Source organism: Sitophilus oryzae, unplaced genomic scaffold, assembly GCF_002938485.1.
Source record: "Sitophilus oryzae breed Bouriz unplaced genomic scaffold, Soryzae_2.0 scaffold_860_pilon_pilon, whole genome shotgun sequence".
NCBI classification, from domain to species: Eukaryota; Metazoa; Arthropoda; class Insecta; order Coleoptera; family Curculionidae; genus Sitophilus; species Sitophilus oryzae.
The window spans coordinates 1,382,990-1,406,522 of record NW_022147484.1 but is presented as its reverse complement, the minus strand read 5'-3'; the positions used below and the strand labels follow the sequence as shown (position 1 = coordinate 1,406,522).

The 23,533-nt window shown below is 30.9% G+C and overlaps 1 protein-coding gene across 12 annotated transcripts in view; it reads left to right on the top strand.

The window, feature by feature from the left end:
- Positions 1–23,533, top strand: part of LOC115890325 (phosphatidylinositol 4-phosphate 5-kinase type-1 alpha) — a 62,236-nt gene that overhangs the window by 1,506 nt on the left and 37,197 nt on the right. For 11 of the 12 annotated variants that reach the window (XM_030910512.1, XM_030910509.1, XM_030910507.1 and 8 more), the window contains exons 3-8: positions 4,821–4,977; positions 18,200–18,411; positions 19,872–20,013; positions 21,299–21,474; positions 21,535–21,750; positions 22,747–22,976. In XM_030910512.1, coding sequence (XP_030766372.1) covers positions 4,821–4,977; positions 18,200–18,411; positions 19,872–20,013; positions 21,299–21,474; positions 21,535–21,750; positions 22,747–22,976 — 1,133 coding nt within the window. Of the gene's footprint in view, positions 1–4,820; positions 4,978–14,998; positions 15,157–18,199; positions 18,412–19,871; positions 20,014–21,298; positions 21,475–21,534; positions 21,751–22,746; positions 22,977–23,533 lie in introns of those variants that run through there. The other variant, XM_030910515.1, reaches the window with a different exon arrangement.

The window sequence follows — 23,533 nt, the reverse complement described above, 5'->3', positions numbered from 1 at the left end:
TTATTTTTTGATAAAATAATTTATTTTATAGGGGGGATTCTATTTTATTTATAAAATATTGAAAATGAAGAGTTTTATTTACCTTTTTTATTTGTTTACACTTTTATCCGAGGGGTAAACACCTGTGGATTTCTAGTGTACACCTATATGGATTTCCGTGGATTCCCATGGATGTCTGTGGATTTCCATGGATGTCTGTGGATTTCCGTAGATTTCTTTGGATTTCAATGGATTTCCGTGGATTTATGTGGATGTCTATTAGATATCTGTGGATTTCTCTAGATGTCGTTAGTAGATTTCCTGACCCAAATGCGTACACCAGAAATCCACTTTTGATAAATAAATCCAAGGAAATCCACAGAAATCCAAAGAAATCTAAAGAAATATACAGAAATCCCAGGAAATCCACAGAAATACATAGAAATCCAAAGAAATCCGCAGAAATCCAAAGAAATCCGCAGAAATACATAGAAATCCAAAGAAATCTAAAGAAATCCACAGAAATCCAAAAAATATTAGATTGCATTTTAAATAGTAATATAATAATATAAAGTCGATAATATTTCAGGAGATTTCTATATGACATATGACGAAAGTAATAAAACAAATTGAGAGTGAGTTTTTTATGTGAATAAACGTCTATTTCACTTACTATTAATATTATGCGGTGATTAGTATGTTTAAACGTCAAAATGAAATAAAAAGTAATAGACTTGGGACCATTTAAGGCTGCAGTTTGACAGAATTTGTCATATAGTAAGTCATTAATATAAAGGTCCTGTTGTTTTTATTCTCCTTTTTTTGTTATTATATTCGTTGTGTCCTACTAGTCTACTATAAAAAATATCCTTATTTGTTAAATATGAAATAAAACTATTTCAGTATACAGTATAAAGTAGTATAATTGGGGCCAATTAAAGTTGCCGATTTGTTCATTCAAACAGACCTTTGTATTAATGACTTACTATATAACAAATTCTGTCAAACCGCAGCCCTTAAATGGTCCCAAGTCTATTACTTTATATTTCATTTTGACGTTTAAACTAATACTAATCACCGCATAATATTAATAGTAAGTGAAATAGACGTTTATTCACATAAAAAACAAACAATTTTTTTTATTACTTTCGTCATATGTCATATAGAAATCTCCTGAAATATATTATATCGACTTTATATTATTATATTACTATTTAAAACGCAATCTAATATTTTTTGGATATCTTTGGATTTTTTTAGATTTCTTTGGATTTCTGTGTATTTCTGTGGATTTTCTTGGATTTCTGTGGATTTCTTTAGATTTCTTTGGATTTCTGTGTATTTCTGTGGATTTCCTTGGATTTATTTATCAAAAGTGGATTTCTGGTGTACACATTTTGGTCAGGTGTTTACCCCTCGCTTTTATCAAACGACATTTTTTATTAAGTATATAGTATAGTATAAGTATAAAGTATATATATTAGTAACTATAGTATCAAACTCAAGAGCAATATAATCTAAGATATTAAAGATGAGACTGGTTTCTTATTTCTTATTCAAATGAAAATGCATTTTAACGATTTACTAATTGTAATATATGTTTTATGTCAACATTTTATCTATTTTTAACAAGGAAGTAATTGATTAACTTGTGTGATAAATACGTGACCAATTCCTTGTTTTAATTATTTTTTATTAATAGTCTCAGCGTTAGCTGCTAGTTAAATCAACCAACAATCAATAAAAAACTATATTAAGAAAAATAATATGAGTATTTCAGCAATCATCACTATTATCAGTTTATGAAAAAACAAACATATTTTTAAGCACAATTTAAGAAATATAAGAAAGTTAAAATTAAATGCCAATTTAATGGCCTGCTTGATTGTATTTGTTTATAATCATACAACGGAATGCGAAAATCGAGGAGTGTCACTAATGTAACCTACATCCATACACTACATACATTAACCACGTCGTTAGTGCATTGAAGCAAAGTATTCCAGTTTTGTTTTTATTTTCAGTTTTTATCAAATTTCGATTTATCTAATAAAAAGAGAAGGAATTACATATATTTTTGAAATCAGAAAAAAATATGCTATCTAATATCACAGTCTATTTACTAGACAGCCAGTCGACTTACGATCGCTTATATGGGATTCTGCGTACCTACATTCGCATTTTGACCTCCATTGAAGCCCTGTTTATAAAAAGTTGTCGAGACTGGGGCTCTGTTTAAATTCCCAATATAAAATTATTTCACTTTATACACTATACAGGGTGGTCCGAACTGTATTCCGGAAACTTCGGCGGCCTATTCTGAAGATAAAAATAAGTAAAAAAAGTTCGTATAAATGGATGTCCTAAAATGCTTAGTTTCGGAGATACAGGGTGTAGAAGTTTCATTTTTATTTCGATTTTTTCCAAATATTTTCTGAAGTAACATCAATATTTAGATGAAAATTTGTGTCTGGGAGTTTTTGACATGAGAAATTTGATTTTGATGTCAATATGACTCCTATTTGTAGAGGGCGCCACTTACATGAGTTTTAACTGTTTTGAAGAGTAATAACTTTTCGTCCGTACCTGTATAAAACTACTGCGTGAAGAAATATACATTTCCATGATTTTTTTACGTAAAAAATATCTCTCGGTAAAAATCGCTACGAGCAATCGTTCTCAAGATATTTAGAATGGAAATAATCAATACATGTCATTATTGAGAAAAAATAAACATGATGTCGAGTAGCAGCTTCTGTTGAACTTTTGGCACAAAAGCGTTTTAAATTTATGATTTCAGTCTAATAACTATTTAGTCAACATATTTAATTTATGTCAATGACGATAAGTATTCATAAATTCAATTCCAAATATCCCGAGAACCATTACTCTTAGCGATTTTTACCAAGAGACCTTTTTTACGTAAAAAACGTCGTAAATGTATATTTTTTAGACAGTAGTTTTATACAGGTACGGTCAAAAAGTTATTACCCTCCAAACCAGTTAAAAAATAAGTAGGTGGTGCCCTTTACAAGTAGGAGTCATATTGACATTAAAATCAAATTTATCATGTCAAAAAACTCCCTGACACCAATTTTCATCTAAATATTGATGTTACTTCAGAAATTATTTGGAAAAAATCGAAATAAAAATGAAACTTCTACACCATGAATCTCCGAAACTAAGCATTTTAGGGCATACATTTATACAAAAATACGAACGTTCTTACTTATTTTTATCTGCAGAATATGCTGACCGAAATTTCCGGAATACAGTTTGGACCACCCTGTATAGTCTTTCAAAGACCATATTTATACTAAGCAGAACGTCAATATCTAAAAGTTAAATTTCCGTGTTTGCTATATTTTATTTTTTTGCAACAAGAATTGTATTTTTTTACTTACTAAATATGAATGTTGTGTTGACTTTGTTTTGTCTATGTTTTAATAAAGCTCTTTTCTCATTTTCTTTTTTGTATACAGGGTGAATTTTCTACGACGTTCTCTATGGGTATCTCGGAAACTACTGGAGCTACAGAGTCGGTCAAATAAAGTAAAAAAAATCAGTTTTCTAAGGTTAAAGTCTATGGTTTGCTAGATATTTTCAAAAAACAACGAATTTCGACTGTTTTAAAAATGCTCCCTAATTCTATTATTATCTAGGTATTTTAGATAAAAAGTTTTCAGATAAAAGTTGTAGATATTATAATCACATCCTTAAAGAAATTCCCTCCCCTTTTTTTTCTAAAGCCTGTCATTTTTGACATATGACACAAATATATGTTTTTTAAATGGAAACCATAGTTGGCCATAAAAAATATATATTTACAATTTAGTTGTGTCTCGATAAAATCTTATTGATTAGATGTGACAGTTTGACATCTCTGAGACCAACGAGGTTTGCACTTTTTCATGGCTAAATGAAATTGTTTAAAAAAGATCAGAATTGGCTAGTCGGTAAATTTTCGGAAAAATATATATCGCTCCAAAGCTTAAAAAATGGCGTTTTTATGAAGTCCTGACCAACTATGGTTTCCATTTAAAAAATATATGTTTGTGTCATATATGTCAAAAATAACAGGCTTTAGAAAAAAAACGGGGAAAACAATCTCATTAAGGATGTGATTTTCTAGAACTTTTATCTGAAAACTTTTTATCTAATATACAGTATAATATAATAAAGGAGCATTTTTAAAATAGCCGAAATTTTTTTTTCATTTTCTCCAAATATCTAGTAAGCCATAAACTTTTTCAAAAATGCGAAAGGCGCATATGTTTCGGCCTCGCAAAATCCAATTCTTTACCAGCATTTAACCAACTCTCTAGGTCCAGTAGTTTCCAAGATACCCATAGGGAACTTCGTAGAAAACTCACCCTGTATGTAGCCCATTTTTATTAAGTATTTATTTAGATTAAATTTTTCATTCTGATAGTCAATCCCGGGATTCCAGAATTTCAAAACGGGACCCCAATCCCAAAAATTGGAAATCCTATTCTAGCCCAAAAAGTAAACCCTGTTAAAAATGGATCAATTTAGATTGATATTTTATTACTAATTAAAAATAGTTCAACCCAATATCTTCGTACTTTCTGCAGCGCAAGACGTCATTCAATTCTTTGAAGATAAATAGTCAATAGGATTTCCAATTTTATTAACATCATTATCTCCTAATAATGAATCTAGTGATGAGGTAACAGTCGTGCTAATCGAGGTCGTCCTCGAATTCGCACGCCGCACCGAGATAAACCGAATAGTTGTAAAGTTAATAATGAGATATACACACATACACGAAGTCGAGTTATCTCAAACGAAATTCATGATTTTTGTTGATCGTTTCGCAGGCCGGCGATCAGAAATCCATATCAAATGCGGCGAGGGCGAGGGCGGAAAGAGAAAAGGACAGGGAGAGGAAGATCGGTCATCGCAGGGTGGGGGTGGGGGGTGAGATCACTTACAAGAAGATCCAAACGACCACGATCATGGGTTCAATCCAACTTGGTAAGATCATATGTACCTTATTTAGAGTAAAATTATAGTCGGTCCAACGAGAGGATCCATGACAGTGACAGTTGCGTCTGCCACTTTACTTCATAGTGAAATTTTGTTTGCTGTCGTTTTTTAATTCCGACTCCTTGGACAAACTATAGTGGAGACTAGACCGTTGATCACTAAGAATTTTCCTTTGCAAATATTTTTGTAATTCAGAATTGATTGGTATAATATTAGAAAGTATGCTACTTTTGAATAAAAATATTAAAGAGTCCATTTTACTAGTCCGAAAAAGTAGCAAAATAAGGTATTTTTACACAAATGAAGAAGGAAATTAAAGATAAAGGATTATACTATATCCGTATTGTAGCATATTTTTAGATAACTTCTTTATTTTTAAGATTTTGATGGTCAAACATCAACAAAATATTCCTTATATTTGGACTAAATTTTCTCGAAATGAAGACATAATTTAAAATTCTATTACAATACAGAAATAGATTGTTGTTTTATGATTACAGTGATATATAATTTATATGGTTTTGTAACAAATTGCTCGCTATTTTATGACAAATGCTGAAGCTCTGCAAACCTTAATCAAGCTTTAATCAAAGCGCGTGTGTTTTTAATGTTGGGCGTGGCTTAACACGACAGGATCGGGCTAAGCTTTAGGCAGATTTCTGAAATATAATATATATTTCCTTCAGCCACACACCCGCCTTACCCGGCCCCTGAGAGCGACCCGAACAGTACAGCGTAATAGACTCTTAAGGAAGGAGTATATAAAAAAACTTAGGTCGAGCGCGATGGGGAACAAAAATGGTCAGTTTAAATTTTGGTTTATCAGTGCCGTTCTAATTTTATTCAAGACGCGTAAAAATATGATGGAGGGTAGACTCAATAATTTGTTGTTTTATTTTACGTTGTCAATAAATTATGTTGGTAGTATCTATATTACTTGACATCTAATCTTTGACAAGTAGTAAATAAAATCAAAAAGAAAAGTAGTACTGATTCTGTTTCTGTCCACTGTACTTGGTTTGTTAATTGTTGACATATATTTTAGATTGAAATGTTTTGTCTTGTGCAAGTTGTAAAATGTTCGTGTTATAATAGGATTATATTCAATGACTAAATGTTTTACTCCTGAAGAAATTAATAAAAATTAACGAAATATCGAGTTTAAAAACAAATTAGTTTAAATTGAATCTACAGATCGCTACCCGATATTGTTCCACATTAAATTTAGCAGTACGGTCGAGATTACCACTATCACATAATTAGTTAATTCTAAGTGAATTTCACAAATGATCGGTTTAAGACAGGTATTTATATTATATAGTGAAAAGTTATTCCATTATTTCCTTCGATTTTTGACCGAGATCTAGCGCATGCTACACAACCAACTCTTACAGTCGTTTTCGATAAATCGCAATAGTGTCACTGTTAATTTAAGTTTTGCCACAATTTCCTTGTAGATATACTATCTCTAAACAACTACCAGTTGTAGAATAAATAATAAATAACATAAAATAACCTCAGTAAACGCTGACAAATACACAAAATTTCAAATTAAATTCAAATGTGTCAAATGAATCGTCAAACAGAACTGTCAAGGATCCCCACCCTAGGGCCCCACCTCCGTTTACCACGCATGAATACATGCATAGCATTATGCATGCATTATGCTCCTTCCTTAATCTTTTTATTCAAAGTATGCAACTAATATTACACCAAATCCTAATGTGCTGTTTTTTTTATTCCTATGAATGATTGGACATGGAAATGAAATGGTGTCAATTTATCATTTTATTTTCAATGATTACAACCTAGTTTTCATATATTCGTTTTCTGTGAAAAAATGACATTATAGAATTATTCTACGAATTTATTGCTTAATTTTGTATAAGTCCTATTTTTGTCATCTTTTCGCAGAAAAAGTCGGAAATTCGGATGCATGAAATTAAGCTTTAAACCTAGTTGATGCATTGCATTAACAGCGCTTTCAGATGGATACGACATATTTTAAAGCTAAAAATGTGTCGACATATTCACCAGGGACGTGCATATGGGTTATCACTGGAATATTTTTCAAAAAAAAAATATGTGCGCCACTGACTTTTTCTTTTAATATCAAAATTATATAGGCCATTTAATAGCAATTAAAAGTTATCTCTTGATATTTTGTCGAATTCGGCCTCCTTGATGAGATAAACGCAATTTTATTAATTTACCCTGATCCAAGTCTAATAGGCAATTCAAATTAAGATCGCAGCGCCATAGCGGCGACAACTCGTACTAATCTATGGGCCATTCCGCTATTTATTTAATTGTTTTCTTGTGGTTTGCGTTGTGTGTTTGGTGTCTGTTTTCGAGTTTTTATAGTTGGTTTTGGACAGTTTTGTGATTTGTAAACATTTTTTATTTGTTAAAAGACTTCGGTTTTTATCATACGATTGAGCATTTTGGAATATATGCGGTATTTGGACGGATCCACGCATTCCAAATGTGTGGTTGAAGGGCAAAATGTCCTTAATGCAGGGCATTTAATTTTGGTTGGAAAAACCGAATTCACAAGCGACTGGATTAATGTTTATGGCTTGTGTTTACAATCCAGTGCCATTAATTCGGATCCATATGAAATTAAGGGAACTTTAACCACTGAGGAAGCCACTGTAAAGATTAAAGAAATGCATTGTTCTTGTAAAGCCGGTAACAGTGGTAAATGCAAACATGTTTCGGCCGTTCTTTTAAAATGTGTCAGGTAAAATAAACATTTTTAGTTTTATTTTTGAGTTTGGTTGCTATTTATTTGTATTTTGTTTAGAGAGGATATTTAGAGTTTAGAATGACTAAAAATAACTATGCAAAAAAAATACATTTATACTATTTAAAAAAAAAATAAGTACCAAACAGGTCAAAATATCACTGCCCAATAAATCGTTAATAATAATGTAATAAGTTGTTATAAGTTCACATAATGTCAACATTTTTCAATGCCTTAATCCAAATTTTTCTTCAATCCACCAGCTCTTTATTTCCAAGTTTGGTTTCCACAATACTTTCGACAATCCTTCCATTGGAAACGAATCTCGGGGTTTTTCTTTGCCCAAGAATTACACTTTGGCACACAGCAATAATGATTCATATTTATTTAATTTCAAACGAAAAGCACAACATAAAACACAAAGTATAAACGGGAAATAAGAGTCGTCAGCTTCGATTTCCAAACCTAAAAAATGCAAATCAATAAAAGGAATGGCCCATTCGATAGTTCGAAAATCCGGGCATAGAGGGCGTATCGCTTAGCATGAATAGCGTATAGCAACCTTTAAAAAAATTAATATCATTAACTTGCGAAAGCTTTAAATAAGTACTCATTGATTTCTCATAAAAAAATATGAAAAAAAGTTCCTGGATGTTAAAAGTTTTTAAAATTAGGTTTTTTGGAAGTATCTTAAATACCATTATTTTTTTATTTGAAATTGCTGTAGGTTGGACTAATAGGAATAATAACTAATAGTAATAATATTTAATAATAAATTAGGTAAAATATATAATTTATTAATTTTATTTTGATTTTATTAATTGTGATTAATAAAGTTGTATTTATCTCATCAAGGAGGCCGAATTCGACAAAATATCAAGAGATAACTTTTAATTGGTATTAAACGGCCTATACAATTTCGATATTAAAAGGAATAAAGTCAGTGGCGCACATGTTTTTTTTTGAAAAATATTCCAGTGATAACCCATATGCACGTCCCTGATAAATTTATCGACACTTTTTTAGCATTAAAATATGTAGCACTTATAGTAACTTTTACGGGAGAACCATAAACTCTCGAAAGCCCAAGTTATCGAAAATCCGAACGCAAGCGAACGGTAGACCGAATGGTCCCGATTGGAAGTTATCGAATCTCGGCTCCTCCCCTCGCTATTTGTATTTTAAATTGTAAACAAAAGTCAACGCAATTTGTTTTTGTTGGAAATATACACTTAAAATGCTTTAAAATGTAAAGTTATCTTGCAAAATTAGAACCTGAAAGCCTAGAAATGCGAAATCGGTACAAACCAAAAATTTAACTTGTGAATAACATAGAAAATAGAAGCCCTTAGTTTTGATATTTATTTTAAATGCTAGCCCAGACTGCCCAGTGGAGTTTTCAAAGATATAAGAAACACGGATATTATTAGTAGTGTTCACCATGAATTCTTACAAATTTCCAGAAATTAAAAGGAAATAGGAGGCGTGTGTTCAAATATTTTAAAGCAAGATTTTGGTAGTGATTATAGAAGCCTAAAGTTGCAGGCCATATCCTTATCAAAGCAAAAAGTAAGGTTTATGATAAACACTTTTTCCCCATAGTTTTTCTATAGCGTATGAATATATAGTATGTAAACCTGAAGCCTGAAGCTGAGATTGTGTTAGAAAGGGTTTCAACATCAAACTACCTATACTGAACTCTAACCCTGAAAACGTTAATACAAATCCAAAACAATTACCAGCATGGCAAGAAAATTAAAAGCAAAAGTTTCATTGAAATAATATTGTTTATAAATCAGGATCAAAATTACATTACTTCACTTTGAAAATAGGACCGGGTGAAGAATATTCATAATGCGGAGCTTAACCAGTTGATATAGTTAGTGTAGTTATTGTGATAGTGAATGTGTTGAATTGAAATACCGTATGATCGAAAAAAAACGGCGTCCAGTTGGCTGAGAAATGACGATCAATGACATTTCCCATATAAATTTACATATAAAATGACAGCGACCTTCATTTCATAGCCATCGTTGACGCCGTTTTTTCTCGATCATACGGTACTTATTTCTGCAGAAAAACGTGAGCCTAGCTTAAAGGATACTGTATACATTTCTAATGTTTTTTTTATAACTGATGTTTACCTACTTTTTGTGTTACATCATGTGGCGTTAATGTGGAATATATTAAATTGTTTTAAAAATCGGTTTTGCCTTTTATTTTTCCCTCTAAGGTTTTGTTTTAATATTTTAAATACTTCTTAGCTGATTTCGTTGAAGGTGATACAATTCCTGCAATTCTATCATAAATCGACCAAATCAGATTATAAAATGGTCAGCGTGTGTTCGGCTAAAATTTAGATGTCTTTGTTATTACACTGGTGTAGGACCAGTATTTTGTTATTGAAATAAAACAGAAATGTAGAAAACAACGTTTATTTTAATAAATTCAGTACCACTTAAAGTAGACAACAAACACCAAGTCAAGATATTCACATGTTTATTTTGATGCCCAATGCCCAATTAAGTTATAACTTCTAACATAAAAAAATATCTACCTTTTTGGTAAAAAGAAAACGGTTACTAAGGTTCGAATTTTTTACTAAAGCCCTCCGCTGAAAACTAATTCATAAATATAAATTTCATTTGACGGAAAACATTATGAAAACATCATAAATCAACCAGCACTAAATCAAAAATCAATGTTACATTCAAAATCATTCATTGTTAAAAAATATTTACATAAAAGGGTAATTACCCATAAAAGATATTAACTATTACATAATGCTATTAAAAATTAATTTAATATTTGAATAAAATCTGCTCGTCACATGATAAATCTCTAGATCATATATAATTTATATACAAATATCTTAAAAATGTATTTCTATATATATGATCTAGGGATAAACGTCAAATTTTTGTCTATTTGCCCAAAAATTTGAAAGAAGAACACGTTTTTATTCTGTTTCGGCCTTGACATATCCTAAACGAAGAAAGGAGGAGGAGCTTAGGCGGTTTACAGTCGGTTCCGCACGACCGCCCCCGATACTACACGAAAGTTTCGACACAAAGACATTATAAAGATAGACCGAGCATCTCATTCATAAGTACTCGTTGGTAGTGTATCAAACATTGCAATGTGTCAAACAAGGACAGAAGAGACAGAGAAGTCTAAAATTTCCGACCCCGGCAACTAGGCGCATTTGGATTGTTCTAATGGCCAGTGGCGTATCGTTTTTTGGAACGAATTTAATTAGTAAAGTAAAAGTAAAGTAATTAGTAAAATGTTTACTCCATATTAATATACTACATTAACACTTTTTCGTCAGATGAGTTTTTGTTAAAAAGGTCTAATATAATAATACAATTAATATCCCACATATACTTATGTTGAAACGTTAGTAGTTTTCGAAAATCGCCCCAACGTCGATTTTCGATTTAAACTTTCAGTTACTTCTATATAAACTTTCAGTTACTTTTGAATATTTACAGGGTGACTCAGGCTTCCGAAACAGTTCTATATTAGGTTTGTGGTTGGTGACTTTTCTTTCAATTTTTTTTTCAGAATATGGAGGCATTTAGGCACATTTTAGACATTTTGTAAACATAGGTGGCCGGAACATATTTTTCAAACCAAAATTGTAGATTTGCCATTAAATTTCCATTCAGAAATACCTAGGGTTGCCACTTGTCCTTTTTGAAAAGGACAGTCCTTTGGAATAACTTGTCCTTTTGACATTTATTGACTTAAAAAATCATTTTAAATTACGTATATTTTCCCTGAGAAAATTAATGAGCAAACTGGAGAATTATTCTTTTTCGCCCAAATTTAATTAGGAATGTTATAAAACTTAACTTATAAATAAATTTTTCTTGTTTAGAATAGGCAACATTATTTAGAACTTTCCGTATTTAATCTCAAATGATCGTTTAGGTTTTAATTTTTACCTTTTTTTTATCTTAAAAAGAACTTTTCAAAATTAGTACCTAATTAGTAACGATTTAGTTAGTTCGCAATCGATAGCTTCCTGTGAAGTTCTGTGTAATAGTTGTTTAATCTTGTATTATTAATAACTTCCTATACCTAAAATCAATATTTAATGAGAAAATTGTGTTTTTTTTTGAATATATAATTAATATTTGACTTTCAGTCTTCTTCTTGTATTATGATGAATCTGATACGAGGCAATTGCCTTTTAGTCTCACCAATAGAAGGCATTTATCATTAAAAGTATAAAATCTGTGTGCTACAGTATGGGATTTCTGTTGCAGAATAATGAATACCTATTACGTTTATTTACAAATCCATTACTTTTAAAGGTAGCTTCATCAGATAATCAAATTTTAGTTAAATGTCTCAATCTTCATGAACTGTATTAAGCATATGTATTGCGGTTTGAATCACCCTGTATGTTGACAAAAATATTTTGAAAATGTGCGTTACAATGGCCCCCATCTTATGTAAAAAATTGAAATAAAAATCACAAACCAAAAACGTAATAGGTAAAAAGCTTTTTTGGAGGCCTGGGTCACTCTCTATATAGATATGTATAAAACTAGTAGCCTAAGAATTATTTACAGTTCGTCCCATTCTAAAAAAAGTTAAACACACCGTACAAATAACTCTAGGAAGATGTATTTGTACGGTGGTAAAAAATTGTCTAAACAAGGCCGAACGGGCAGATATAATAAAGCATAAAATGTAAAAAAGGTCGGTTCAACCTTTGTTTATTTGTTGAGCAAAATTCCTTTCGAATATCGTATATAATGACCAAAATAGGACGCAATTTTAAGAAAAAAATGTCACTTTCTGGCTTATAATAAAATTTCAAATGTAACGTTTATATATAAAATTTGTTATGATCTACAACAGTTAGGTAGTAATTGAGACGAATTATAATTCAATTACCGGCTACTACGTTCTTGTTTTAATAGATCAAAATTCAACAAATATAATTAGAAATGATTTTAATTGTGAGAGGCTCCCTTGTGGGACGCCTATGTACGATTACGGCGCGGCGGAAACAATACCTACCTGTGAAAAGACAAATTCGGGTAATTTGAGCTTATTTGCCTACACATTTGACACTGTCGTACCATGTTGAAAATTCGCAGATTCAAATGTACATTAAACAAAAACAAAAACTACTGAAAAACACTGAAAAGTTCACTTCGGACTTGATTCCGACTTCAAACACACCGTAAGCAAAACGTAATACGCTATAACGGACCTTGGGCCGTCGCGAGGGGTGGTGGGACGGACGGCTCATTTCATTCTGGAAGACTAGGAGCGACGTTGCCAATAGTTCTAGATGTTTCAGCACATTAAACAGTAAACATGTCCTTTAATAGTAACGCATATATCCTCTGGTTAATAACATATTATTACGCATGCTTCTTTAAAAATAAACTATTCATTTAATTAAGAAATTGAGATTTATTGATATCCGGTGAAGGTTTTAAAGTCACCTCTTCTGTAAATCAAACTAAGTAGATAGGCGCAAATTTGATATGTGGCAATGTCGCCTTCTCTATTTCAGTTGGTTTTTACAGTACGTAGTCAACCTCCGAATGTTTGATCGGGTTAAAATGCATAATGTGATATCTGTTCTTCCTAAATCTATGTTTCGACAGTTTGAACTTTCGTCAGGATAAAGCCACCTCACTTTTACCCTCAAAATTTCACTCGAATCACTAAAAGTGCTTGGAAGAAAATTATAATAAATCGTAAAATTATTAAGACTTTAACGCCCTGTAGCTATAAAACAAAGGAAAATCGGACCTATGATGATATGAAAAATAAATCTTATTTTTACGTGAGGAATCTCCCCATGGCACACGTTTTTTTGAAACACGCTGTATAGATAATTATTATTTGTATAATTGTGCCCTTTTTAGGATTCCGTACCCGCAGGGTAAAAACGGGAACCCTATTACTAAGACTTCGCTGTCCGTCCGTCCGTCCGTCTGTCACAAAGGTCTATCTTATGAACCGTTATACCGTATGATCGAATAAAAACGGCGTCAGAGATGGCTATGAAATGAAGATCGCTGTCATTTTATATGTAAATTTATATGGGAAATTTCATTGATTGTCATTTCCCAGCCAACTGGACGCCGTTTTTTTTTCGATCATACGGTAGCTAGACAGTTGAAATTTTTACAGATAATGTATCTATGTTGCCGCTATAAGAACAAATACTAAAAACAGAATTAAATAAATGTTTATAAATAAAAAAGTACTATCACTAAACATTATCTTTTAAGTAAGAATTTTATATAGAATCTTTCAAGTCCTCGGTGGCCGCGTGGTTAAGGCGTTAGGACTGCTATGACGTTGGAGCCGTAGTAAGCCAGATTCGAATCCTAATCAAGACGACTTTTTTTTAATCGTTTTTTTTAATCTTTACATATTTTTACATATTTATTTTTATTTGTAATTATTAATACAATTTTTAGTAATGTGTATCTTCATTTTTTTTAATTACTTATACGCGCATTCAAAATTTCAGCTAAATCGGAAAAAAAAATTTAATAATATAGTGTCTAATGTTGTATATGTTACGGTTAAGATCCGATGTCCGGTTAATGTCGACATTACCCTCGGTTAATCTCGAGAATAACACACAACAAAACAACCAAAAACCTAACCTAACCCAAACATTAACATGTTAATGTCGACATTAACCGGACATCGGACTTTAACCGTAACATATACATAATGAATGGTACGGAACCCTTCGTGCGCGAATCCGACTCGCACTTGACCAATTTTAATCTATAAATATTAATTTGTAATATTGCTCACACCAATCTGGCCTCATTCTAAATTTCTAAATATGCCAGTTTTATAAAAAAAATCTGACGATGATCGGTTTCATCCATAGGTTTCATTATTTGGAATGTGAGTACAGCGTACAGTATTAAACTCAACTAGGATGAGATGAACGCAATGAAATTCCTTGAAAAAAAGCCGCTGCTTCCCGGGCTAATACTATACAATTTTATTCTTTAACACAAATCGATTGATATCGCAAATGATATGAACTTTATGTGTGACACTATATACACATAAACATTTTTTTTATTACATGTTGTTAATTCTCACTTTTATGATTTAGAGCACTCGGTATATACTTTGTTTATGTAAGATATGTTATCAGACATAGGTACCTGATTTAATTTCCTTATCATTTAATTACTCGAGATATTGTTCATGATAAAGCCGTTACTTACTTTTTTTACATTTAGCTCATTCAAGTATTTAGTAATCTGGTTGTGTGACTTTAGTGCTGTGTACATTGAATTATTTACTTTATATATTCAAATGATAGGAAGGTATAATGCATGTCTCTGGTAGCATCACTTGTTTAAATTTTGTTAAAGAACAATCTCATTTGAGCAAGAAATTGCAGTCAGGTATGTTATTGAATATTGTTATGTTATTGAGTCAGTGCTATGAATAATTTAGGAAACAATACTTGTTACTTTCTTACAAAGATTTTTTCTTGTGTAATTTTGTAATTATCTAGTTTTTGCGTCAGGGCGATGTCACACTATGTAACTACCGTTTAAAGTAAATATATTTTTGATCGTTGTTTGTGTATGTACTCAAAAAATTTAAAGGTATTCCATGAAATTTATATACTCAAGCACATGTTACAAATATTTTATGTTCTGGTCTGATTAAATGCTAGTTTTTTTCCTATCTTACATGTAGGTACCTGCTTTAAGACTTGATTGGTTAAGAAAGGTTAAGCCTTATCATAGATAATGCACGAAAAATTGTCTGTATTCTCGACGATTCTTTAAACAAATAGAGGCCTAATTGTTGGGAGAATGATAATCACTTATATCAATTACTTTAGTAAATAGACATATGTATATCGGTTAATATATGATAATCGGTCGCCAAAATAGGTCGCTAGTATTTTCTATGCTTTATATAAAAGTACTTAAATTAGAATTGTATTTAATTATAAAAAATATATATAATCTACATATTTATATAAAATGCTAATGTTTATCTGTGTCTTCTCTACTGAAGTAACGATTTGCTCTAGAAAGTTGCTTTTTTTACTAAAAGATAGCTAATTGGCTCTTCGAAAAACTGTCGTCGCCGGGTTTTTTGTTTTTCATTTCATGAAAATCAAGCTTAAGTCTACAAAAATTTTGTCATTCTGTCAACAATTTTACACGTTTCTTAATAATAAATAAAAGCTATTTGGCAATTATAACTCTATATTTATTAACTCTAACTATATTGTGTAGCTTATAATATTTTTAGTGTCAAAATTTCACCCTTTAGATTAGCTGCCCCCGCTTTAAGCCTCGGGATCGCGCTGGCAGACATGACTATTTCACAATGGCTACACAAAAGGATACTCCACAAGAAAAATTAGCCATGTAACGGATGATAAGGTTTTTTATGTAGCCAGCTCTCCGTCTATTATATATATAAATCAAAGATATAAATATAATGTTATATTTAAATAATAGCCTTTTTCTGTTTTCATCTTATTTGACCAATTTAAAATTATTTTTAATAGATATTACTAGCTACGAAAATTTCTTGGGCAATTTTTCTGGTGATTTTGAAAAAAAGTGTTTGATCATTATTTGTCATTTAGTGTCCTGTTTTAAAAATACCGGGTTTATTTTATAGATTTTTTTAAATAGTTGAAATTATTTGTGAATTATTTTTTGGGATTTAATATATATGATTGAATTTTGTATTAACCACCCTGTACTTCTGTAGTTTTTTTAATTATCGATTTAAAATTAATACATTTCTTAATAACAGAACAATGAAGTTTAATTATTAAATTAAGTTATAGGGGCAACCGAACATTTGCAATTTTTTTCAGACGTCCCGAAGTATTCATTTTTCCGACGTGATTGACAATATAATAAATAATTTTAACGCCTAGACATAAAAGTAAAGCACTTTTACGCATAAGCACATGCAATAGTAAGAAAATATATTATTAAACTAACATAAAGTGTTAAATTCAACGAATGTAACCATACTTTCTCGATATATAATTACTTACAAGGTACTATTTTTAAATATTTTTATATTATTTGGAACGTTTAAAATTGTTTAAAAATTATTTGCGACGTTTAAAAAAATAGCATGTTCTGTTCGGGGTAAAAATGACTTTTTATGCCTGGCCTGTAATGTCAAACATACAGCCTCACTACAAAAAGTATCATTTTTACTCCTAATAAAACAATATACTATTTTCTAAATACCGCCAATCAATATTTTTATTCTATTTGAATTCCTACATTGGAATTTATAAGTTATAATACCAAAAACATATTTTTGTTGATAAAATTAGTTTCATTCACGGCAAAATATGTTTTCTAAAGAGAATGTTTTTCACATTACTCGTAAAATTTTAATAACAAAAACCTTAATATACCGGGTGTTTAAAAAACGGAGATTTGGTATGTTAGTATATGACATAAATTAGGATTGATTGACATATACAATTGTTTTCGGTCACTTCCTGTTTCACCGGAAATGACTACAACTTTTGATTTTTAAATGGAACCCTCGATATTTTTTTTACTTTATTCGATAGAAAATATCACTCTGAATCGAATGACATATCATATGTAAACTTTTGACATATTCGCTTAAAAACAAATTGTACTTTAAATTTCAATCTAGAGTGCCATGGCTATGTTAAAAACACTAATTTTTAATCAAGGACTCTTGGAAAAATAGATTTGATCGTTTAATGTTTTGAATATCTTGTCCTGGCCGGTTAAAAGATGCCCAATTCGTATTTTTAATCATATCTCAATTTTTTCAAATGGAACGAGGGTGGCTCATTAGCATATTTGGAAAAAGCATTTTTTTACGAATAATTTGATACCACACACTTGGTATTTCGAGTCAAATTATCGTTATGAACCGCATATTATAATTTCAAATAAACCATATGCGAAAATATCGAAAGTTGACATATGATATGTCATTCTATTTAGAGTGTCATTTTCTATCGAATAAAGTAAAAAAATACCGAAGGTGCAATTTAAAAATCAAAAGTTGTAGTTATTTCCGGTGAGACCGGAAGTGACCGAAAACAATTAAATATGTCAATCAATCCTAATTTATGTCATGTACTAACATACCGAATCTCGTTGTTTTATCTGAAAAAATAAAAAAGTTATAGGGGGTGAGCCACTTTTGAGACGCACCCGGTTTACACCTTTTTAATAAATTTTATTAAATCTAATACACTGTCATATACAGGGTATCCAATTTAAAAAATTTTGTATACCAGTATCTGACATTTGACAGTGAATGATATTTGTGTAAAACATGATAAAACTTGACCATACATAATACATATTTATTTTTTTCATAAATGAATTATCTTCAAACATTAAAATAGTTCTAGCCAGTAAGAAATTGGACAAAACTAATTAAGTCTAACTATTACTACAGGAATCCAACATGCAGTGGGCGGTCTGGCTTCAAAGCCAGAAAGGGATCTTCTTATGCAGGATTTCATGACTGTAGAGACAACTAACTTTCCTTCCGAGGGCTCCAATCACACACCTGCTCATCATTACTCGGACTTCAAGTATAAAAACTACGCTCCCATAGCTTTTAGATATTTTAGAGATTTGTTTGGTATACAACCTGACGATTTTTTGGTAAGTACACGGAATATTAATATAGGTTTTTCTTTATTTTTATATTTCATAGGATTCTTTATTAAATACATAACAAGGGTTTAAAATATTAAAAGCATTCAGTTTTGCAATATTATAGAAATAGGACATATTCTATTTATAGTTATAGAGGCTTAATACCTAAATCGAAAATAATATGTCAGTTTTGAAACCGTATCTATTGTAGTAATACGACTTGTGCTTCATTTTGAAGAAGTTTTGTATTCTGCATGAGAATTGATGTAACATAATAGTGGTAATTACGACCTTCAAATCTATGAACATATTTTTCTTTTTAAAGCCTATATTAAAAATTGCGTTTTATATTTTAATCTTATTTAAAGAAAAGTATTTTTTAATATTTTTATTCAAAACGCCTCAGAATTGTATACCGAATGGCAAGAATATGTCAAAAATTAAATAGGCACATGTTTTTTAGATAAAATCAGCACATTTAATACAACCCATATTGTTTATTTTTATATTTATTTTAGTAGCTGAGGTATGAAATTTTATTGTTTAAATTTGTATAATTACGTATTTATATAATCTGCATTTAAGTAATATTTTAAACTGTCGGATATATTAAAACAATTCCATTTTTATGTTTTTTAACGTAGTTCATACAAGGCGGTTTAAGCTAAATTTTTATCATCACAATCACATCGTTGCTGGAACCAGGAAATCTCATGCAAATTTTGAACTGTCCAAATATTGGCTCCCCTATTAATTTTATAGCTAATTCGTAAATAGAATTTTTATTGCTCTGCTTATGCTGAATACACATGCCAAATTTGAACAATTTTGAAGAAGCCGATTTTAAGTAATTTAAGAAAAATTGAATCTATTTTTAAATTAAAACTGAACAGGTAGCAATGCAAAACCAATCAAATGTCAACATACTTTAAGTTGTTAACCTATGATATTGTCATTGTGAAATGTAATTTGTAGTGCCGTCTACACTACTACATTCTATAATAGTACTTACGCTTAGTGTCCCCAAAATGAATGTCTGTAATTTAAAACTGGTTTGAATGAGAATTCAATACAATTTTGACATTGACAAAATTATAGGATGACAACTTAAGGTACGTTGGCATTTGCCTAGTTTTGCATTGTTACCTGTCCAGTTTTAATTTAAAAATAGATGCAATTTTTCTTAAACTACTCGTACTTAAAATCGGCATGTTCAAAATTATTCAAATTTGGTATGTGTATTCAGCCAAAAACAGACCTTTTATTACAAATTCAGACCTTTTAAAAACAACAATTTATAACTTCGCTGTAAAACTAACAGGGGAGCCAATATCTGGACAGTTCAAAATTTGCATGCGATTTCCTACGTTTCCAACAACGATTTGCACCACCCGATATAATTATAATCCTAAATACTCTAAATTTCGTCGTTTTACGGGTAAGCACAATTTTTTTACTATTTTTAGATGTCAATGTGTGATTCTCCTTTAAGAGAACTTTCTAATCCTGGTGCTAGTGGTTCTATATTTTATTTAACTAGTGATGATGAGTTCATTATAAAAACCGTGCAACACAAAGAAGGAGAATTTTTGCAAAAACTACTTCCAGGTGTGTAACAAATAACATTTTTAAATTATTATTTCCTGTATACCGGGTGCGTCTCAAAAGTATCTAGCTCACCCCTATAACTTTTTTATTTTATCAGATAAAAAAAACGAGATTTGGTAGGTTAGTATATGACATAAATTAGGATTGATTGATGTATTCAATTTTTTTCTGTCACTTCCTGTTTCATCGGAAATGACTACAACTTTTGATTCTTAAATGGCACCCTCGGTATTTTTTTACTTTATTTGATAGAAAATGACATTCTGAATAGAATGACATATAGGTTCAACTTTTGACATTTTTGCTTAAAACATTTGAATTTTAAATTTCAATCTAGAGTGCCATGACTGAGTTAAAATACTAATTTGTAATCAAGAAGCCTTGGAAAAATAGATTTTATCGTCTGATGCTATTCGTGTCTTGTCCTGGTCGGTTAAAAGATGCCCAAATCGTATTTTTAATCATATCTCAATTTTTTCAAATGGAACGAGGGTGTCTCATTAGCATATTTGGAAAAAGCATTTTTTTTAATAATTTGGTACCACACACTTGGTATTTCGAGTCAAATTGTCGTTATGAATCGCATGTTGCAGTTTCAAATAGATCATATTCGAAAATGTCAAAAGTTGACATATGATATGTCATTCTATTCAGAGTGTCATTTTCTATCGAATAAAGCAACAAAACAACGAGGATACCATTTAAAAATAAAAAGTTGTAGTCATTTCCGGTAAAACAGAAAGTGACAGAAAACAATTGAATACGTCAATCAATCCTCATTTATGTCATATATACCAAATCTCGATTTTTTATTTGAAAAAATAAAAAAGTTATAGGGGGCGATACTTTTGAGACGCACCGGTATACGGGGTATCTCTATTACGTGGGCCAAATTTTAACAGCATGTTCTGTGACTCTAAAAATATGAAAGTATATTAAGTATGTACTGGTAAATTTTGAAACACATACAGTACATCTGCTGGATCTGTGTCTATGAAAGGAATGCGGACAAAAAACATTTAAATAAACATCAATATATTTTATACGTCGACTTGACGAGACGTCACCGCAAATCGCTCCGCCCACTCATTTTATTGGCTACTTGCAAAATTGTAGAATTTTTATTGATGGAACGCGTTGTCTATTTTTTTACGAAAAATATCGAGAGGATATCGTTTCCCCTCTCACGGATACCCCGTAGCCACAGAACGGACAGACGTACTGTAGTTTTAAGACTATCCAGTGTTTTATTTATATTGAATGAAAACATTTGAAATATTTTTAGGTTATTATATGAACCTTAACCAGAACCCCCGAACGTTATTACCCAAATTTTTTGGACTTTATTGTTATCAGTGTAATAGTAAAAATGTGAGATTAGTAATAATGAACAATTTGTTACCAAGTAACGTACAAATGCACCAGAAGTATGATCTTAAAGGAAGTACATACAAAAGAAAGGTAATTCGTAAATTTTAGTTAAATTTAACAATATTTAAGTTGTGGTTTATATATTTTTAGGCTTCAAAAGCAGAAAGACAAAAAAGATCGCCGACTTATAAAGACCTGGACTTCATGGAACACCATCCAGAAGGCATTCTAATGGAGTCGGATACGTACAATGCCTTAGTTAAAACGATACAACGAGATTGCAGAGTTTTAGAAAGTTTTAAAATTATGGACTACAGCTTACTGTTGGCCATTCACAATTTGGATCAAGCTCAAAGAGAAAAATTGGTAAGTTTTTTTTTATAATATTACTGACTATAACATTTTGAATTTGTCACATTATCTACCTTTACTTTGTCTTCCATTTCTCATTCGTCTTATCTTATTTCTTTTGGTTGTACTTTTTATACTTCTTTAAGTTCTGGTGTGGTACCAATGTTAAAATATTTGTATAATATGTTTATCAAGGGTGCCCCAATATTCCGTGGACTACTACTTATTTTTGAAATCAAAATAAGTTCGTTGGACACAATTTACCTGTATACAAAAGTGCTTCGTTTGTCGGCCAGAGGGCATCAAACTTTAAAAAATAAACACATTTATTCAGATATTTTAAGAACCGTTATTCCGATTTGAATGAGATTTTGGTTTTCTATGTTTGCTAAATGCTTTAACATTTGGCTTTCACAAAAATCAAGAAAAAGTACAGGAAGGGTGAAACCTACCCCCACCTTTACATAAATTTTAGTATAAATATTTTCCAACTCCACCCACGATAGATTTTCTTTTCGTAAAATAGAAAAAAAAAATCGGCCCCTATAGTATTTACTGCATTGTTTGTCTTTTGTAAAAAACGCTACATCGCATAGTTGTGAAAAAAATTTTTGGAGAATTTGTTTTTCCAAAGTAGACCTACAATATATACAGGCAGGTCCAATATTCCGTTGACATAGAACAACTACATATTTTTTGGATCAAAATAAATTAATTGCACATAATTTACCTTTATACAAAAGTGCTTCGCTTGCCCGTCAGAGGGCATCAATTGCGGAATTTTTACTACATTTTACTTTATCAATAATAGTACCCACTTTTTAATTAATGGTGTGGTTGTAAATAAAATATTTTACAAGTCTGTGTAACAATTTCATTACTGTCTGGAGATTTAGTATTATACTCGTTATGTAATATACTATTATGTTTTAGTGTCAAAAGTTATGATTGACATAGATATAATAATTAGCTAGTTATAGTTACATATATTGTATTATAATTTCTCTTTAGGAAAAGAAATCTCAAACCAACTTAGAGTACATTCCGCAAGATGGAGACGCGGGCGGACCCAGCGCCACCTTCCTACAGGAAGAGAGGGAAAGAGAGAAGGAGGACCGCATTGGCGCAGCCGCTTTGAACAGGAGCCGATCGATCAATAGACAACGGCTGGTGGCGCACTCTACCGCCATGGAGAGTATACAGGCCGAATCCGAACCTATAGACGAGGACGATGATACGCCGTATGTTATTTTATTTCTGTATTGGTTATGGGGAATTTCAAATTTAATAGGACGAAGTGTGATGTCACTATCTCAAATAGCTTCATATATGGTAAAAACCAGGTCTTCGTCAATCATAAATATGCAGATTAACGCTTCCTCGGCGTTAGACAGTGCCAAACAATTTCACAATATTCTATCTCGTTATAATAATATTGTCCAATCGCAAGTACGGCGGTTGCAATGCAATCGTTTCAATAATGATGCGGTGGATCCTTTAGGTGCGTCTTTCGCCAGCGTAAATTTTAAATTCTCACATCATTTTTTCATATGCAGGGTGATATAAAAGTATTTTTTTTATTCAAGTGGGTCATTAAAAAACATTCTTCATTTTAAGAGCAATATTCAATTACTGAAACCACTTTATGATAGTCTCCTCCTCAAATCTGATAAGTAACTTAAAAAGAAGGTGTTCATTCTTCTCAAAGAGCTGGTTTAAATTAAAAGAAAACCTGACTCATAGAATTTTAGAAAATAGACTCAAAGTCTCGGTCTCAACGTTTATATGAAGTTAAACA